The sequence below is a fragment of the Lactuca serriola genome, chromosome 3 (genome assembly GCF_051521515.1).
Source record: "Lactuca serriola cultivar US96UC23 chromosome 3, Lser_US96UC23_V15, whole genome shotgun sequence".
Lineage (NCBI taxonomy): Eukaryota > Viridiplantae > Streptophyta > Magnoliopsida > Asterales > Asteraceae > Lactuca > Lactuca serriola.
In genome coordinates this window covers 148,475,392-148,480,409 of record NC_136410.1, presented here as the reverse complement: position 1 = coordinate 148,480,409, position 5,018 = coordinate 148,475,392, and the positions used below count along the sequence as shown (strand labels likewise).

The following is a 5,018-nucleotide window of genomic DNA, read 5'->3' as shown; positions in this document are numbered from 1 at the left end:
TAATCACAAAACTATGATCATTAGGTAAACTCCCGACCCTAAATCTCTAATGAATCAATAAGATATGGAAAACAAGGAATTAATATTTCACAAAGTCACTGTTTTTATAACACAAGCCAAGTAATATTAATCGTTTACAAAACTAAACCTAGTCTGTTCATCTGTGCTCAACAAAATATTTTTACAAGCCCAACCTAATTCCACCATCTTCTCATTCACCACCTTCATATCTTCTTTTGCACATTTCTTGCACTCATTTGCCATATCAAACCACTCACAACCTTCTAAAATTTCTTCACCCTTTTTCCTCCTGTATGTTAGCCTCTCACGGATGTAGCACGCCTTCACCATATAAAAACTCAAAATCATCAAAACAAAACACATAAATCGTTAAATACCAATCCGTTTGCTACATATGACAGAACAGGTTATACTGTGTTTGATATTTCACTTGACTAGGACTAAGACTAAGACTGATGTCAATACGACAAAAATCGCAATTTTTGTCCCATAACCAAAAGGGTGGGACAGGGACTCGCTCTCGATCTCTTGTGTGTGAAAAGACGTGAACGCCCTCCTCATCCTCATCATCGAAAATAGCCCTAGAAAGCTTGTCTAGTCCTGTTCTGTCCAGTCCCATGTAACAAACGAAGCCTAAGGCTTCGTTTGTTCGATGGGATTGAATTATATTGGACCAGACAAGTTTTCTAGGGCTATGTTCAAGGATGAGAATGAGAAGGGCATTCACGTCTTTTTCACAAACAAGAGATCGAGAGCGAGTCCTTGTCCCACCCTTTTGGTTGTGGGACAAAATTGCGAATTTTATCGTATTGACATCAGTCTTAGTCTTAGTCCTAGTCAAGTGCAATATCAAACACAGTGTTCTGTCATGTCCTGTATAACAGACTTACACATAGGGCCTAAGTGTTGTTTCTTTTTTGGAAATTTAAAGAAAAATTTGAACCTGTAAGAGACCCGTGATGATATCTGAAGTACTTGATCCTTCACGTAAACAAAGAAGGATACCCTGCAATTTCGTAACCTTGATAAGATCTTTGAAATTATGACACACATAAAGAGCAAAAAAGAACTCGATACTCACTTCATTTCTTTGAAACCCGTGGAAGGAGATCTCCATGCATACAAAGTAAAAATCATCTTTATTTAAAGATCGCATAGCCATCATTGATATTTGTGGTATTTGGCATTTGGGGTTCAAGCAACCGATCCTTATTGGCCATTTTAATCTCCCTAAATCAATAAATAAAGGTATGATGCTATAATAAACAAATTAATGTAAGTGCATTGATATTTCTCTCATTTAACCCTAAATTCTAAACAAAGTTCACATTATTGGGAATGAAGATCTAACCTTTGCTTGAGAAGAAATTCATTCCTTCCTTTTTACTTACTTCTGCTGGTGAAGGGATATATCCAAATTGAATCCATGTATCCATGATTATCTCTAACCTATCCTAAACATCAAACTTATAACAAAAGTGAGATACTAGACACACTTATGAGGAGGGCATTCACATCTTTTGTCTATAAATGTCTAACCTTGGTTAATGTTTGCAAATGGACATGGTTTAAACTTTGATATATCCCATAAAGATCAATGGCTGTGAAAATTGGGTATACAACAAAAGGTAAACCTGCTTGCAATCTTTTGCAAAATTGAAGAGTTAGATAATGTCAAAACATGATAAAATCAATTTCCCATGAATCTAGTAATCATTCATCATGAAGGGTATAAATCTTTTTTCAAAAAAATCGAACCTTTGGTTGTTCTTTAACATAATATTTAGGGCTGCAGCTAGCATAAGACCAAGGTTGTCAAAGCAGACTTGTTGAATCTAAAACAAGCAAAATAATAATCATTAATCCCATCAAAGACTACATAAACCTTAAAAAAAGGAAAACATAAGTGAAACATGAACAAAACCTGTGCTTTGGCAGAAACTTCACCAAGGTTATCTGCTACTGCAAAGCTTCTATGGACAGCTGTCTGAAAGTTATCAAGTGTAAAAACTTCTGTGAGAGTATGATTAGAAGAATGTGCTTGTTTAAGGAAGAAAAGTTTGGAAAAATACATTAAAAAGAAAAAAAGATTCGACTTACACCAGTTGCTAGGTAACATGCTAGGCTTATTTGCTTAGCAATGTTGGCTATTGATGCAAGAAGCAAAAAGTATTGTGGAAAAGCAGGAGTCATTAACTCAACACCAATGCTCAAACTGAAAACAACCGATGTCAAGAACCTAACTCTCTTCAATTAACACAAAAGAAAATTTTCATTTAGTACACTTGATATCATATATCAAAGCAAACGTATAGCAAACAAAATCTTGATTGATAGTTAGGCCTCCTAGGACTGAGACTGATGTCAATGAGACAAAATTGCAGCTTTTTGTCCTGTCCAAAAAGTTGGAACAAGGTGGGACCGGACTTGCTCTCTATCTCTCGTGTGTGCAAAAGACATAAATACCCTCCTCACCCTCATATTGAAAATAGCCCTAGAAAATTTCTCCAATCAAGTTCCATTCTAGTATTACAAATGCAGCCTAAGGCTGCATTTGTTATCGGGGAATTGACTGGACTGGACAAGCTTTCTAGAGCTACTTTTTATAATGAAGATGAGAAGGGTATTTATGTTTTTTGTACATACGAGAGATAGACAGCTAGTCCATGTCTCATCTTGTTCCCTTTTTTGGATATGATAAAAAGTTGCAATTTTGTGTTATTGACATACAATCTATTAAATCATGTCATGTTTGTATAACAAAAAGGGTGTTATGGAATTGCAAATACCTTCAGATTTGTATCAAATGCAGAAGCGAGACTAGCAGTGTAGATGCACCTACTTAACCTTCCAAGCCCATCTTTCAAAACCCAATTCAGAGCTGCTGCAGATGGAAGTGAACGGGCATATCCAATTCCAATTGCCCTGAACATTGCCTAAAAGACGGAATAGTCAATTCCATTCCGACCAGCGAAACATATATTCATCCAAAAAATTATGTAAAAAAATGGTGTATATTGCCTAAATGGAGAATAGGATACCTGCGTAGCAAGAACTTGAAGAGCAGAACTGAAGACTCTGTGCAAGAATTTCCATTTCACATATTCCAAATAATTTTCATTAATTTCTCTGGGAAGCAAGAAATTTCTGACACCCAAACTGCAACTTCGTAAAAACCTTTGACACCCATCAACTAAATCATCAAAATTATCGAAACAAAATGGCTTCCCGTCAATAGAAACCAATTTCAAATCATTACCATCCCAAAAGTATCGGGAAACGCCGTCAGACTGTCGAATAATGACCGGAAGTAGCGTGGGTGTTGTGGGTTCAAGTTCTCTTTTCAATTTCTCCTCTTCGAATTCGAAGTGGAATGAAGTCTTTAACGAATTTGGTAGCTCTAAGGTTCTTCTAAAACAGGGGTTTTGCTTAATCGGAAGAAAGAATTGAGTTTTCGTTTGTCTTTCCCATCGCGAGCTCAAATTGAAGGTAAGATTTGAAGTAGAAATATGTAAGGCGGATTGCATGAGACTAAGGAAGACTTCAGCCTGTACTTCGTTGAGCTTATTTGTGTCCTAGGGTTTAAGGAGGAAATTCATAAATGTTTTTATTGGGTTATGAGCAATGTTTTGAAAACCGGGCCGAACATCGAACCGGTCGTCTTACCGGGTTGATTGTTCAATTGGTTTGACCGGTCGGACCGGTTCTAAAAACTGGATGAACCGGATGAGTATATATATATATATATATATATATATATATATATATTAACATTAATTTTTAACTTATAAAATAAAACAACACCTTCTAAAATTCTAAATCTAATAATTTATATGCTAACTTTTTCTCAAAATTTTATAACTAACGTAATGAAAAAAAGTATATATATATATATATATATATATATATATATATATATATATATATATATATATATATATATATATATATATATATTAGCTTTTATCAATGTAGAAGAGGAGTCCTCAAATTGTTCCTTCAGGTATCCCACATCGACAAAAAACAAAAGTTAAGGCTTTAGCGAGGGTTATAAAAGAAAAGGGGTGATAGGCTTTTCCAAACGCAAACAATCGGATCAACCTTTAAGGAGTGGGTCCACTGAACCATTTTCTAGTTTAAATTTTATAATTAAAATAGTTAGGCCGGTTTTTTTACTGGTTTGACCAGCCCGATTTTTACCGGTTTTTGGTTGAACCGCCGGTTCTTAACCGGTTTGATTACAAGCGGTTTTCAGGCTTAATAAAACCGGTGCACTAACCGGTTCCCGGTTGAACCGGTTCAACCGGCCGGTCCGGTCCGGTTTTCAAAACCATGGTTATGAGAAATTTATGCGCGAGTATTATTTATTTATTTTATTTGAGAGTTACACCGTTGATGTATATTTCTTCCTTCATTCTTTCTAACTCATACACATTTAGTTCTTATGACCGGCTATTTCAGGTTAGCTGGTAAAAATAACTTAATATGGTAATATATTTTTATTTTGTACACATTTAGTCCTTAATATTTTTATACACATTTAGTTCTTAATATATATATATATATATATATATATATATATATATATATATATATATATATATATATATATATATTTTGCAAAATAAGTCATTTTTGTTTTTGTAATCATTCAGTAATGATTTCTTTACGTTTTTCTCACGAAATCTTACATGGGACATTCATTAATAAGGTGTTTAGGCCGTTTGATGTTTATGTTCATCGCCATCTCGACTACTTGATTATTTAGGTCATGTATTCTGAACGTCATCACTTCTTCATACGATCTCGAATTTTAATGATCTTTACATACATGCGAACGATCTTTATATCCGTGTGTTCGTATTTTAGTCTACCACAACTTTCATTTAGATTACTCTCATTAAAAAAACAATATATTTTTACTTACGATTATTATATTCATACGCATGGGCAGCTTTAGCCTGGTCTCGGTGTTGCACTGATAACACCTATTTTTT

General features: G+C 34.5%; 1 protein-coding gene across 1 annotated transcript; it reads right to left on the bottom strand.

Annotated features, from left to right (window-relative positions):
* Nucleotides 1-63: 63 nt before the first annotated feature.
* On the bottom strand, nucleotides 64-3,617 carry RUS4 (root UVB sensitive protein (Protein of unknown function, DUF647)). The gene is made up of 10 exons (XM_079031339.1): nucleotides 3,063-3,617; nucleotides 2,811-2,957; nucleotides 2,122-2,268; nucleotides 1,946-2,008; nucleotides 1,780-1,856; nucleotides 1,561-1,666; nucleotides 1,373-1,475; nucleotides 1,103-1,251; nucleotides 965-1,027; nucleotides 64-342 (listed from the first exon to the last, which is right to left on the bottom strand). The coding sequence occupies exons 1-10, from the start codon at nucleotides 3,546-3,548 to the stop codon at nucleotides 127-129; spliced, it is 1,557 nt and encodes a 518-aa protein (XP_078887465.1). The 5' UTR covers nucleotides 3,549-3,617; the 3' UTR covers nucleotides 64-126.
* Nucleotides 3,618-5,018: the final 1,401 nt, after the last annotated feature.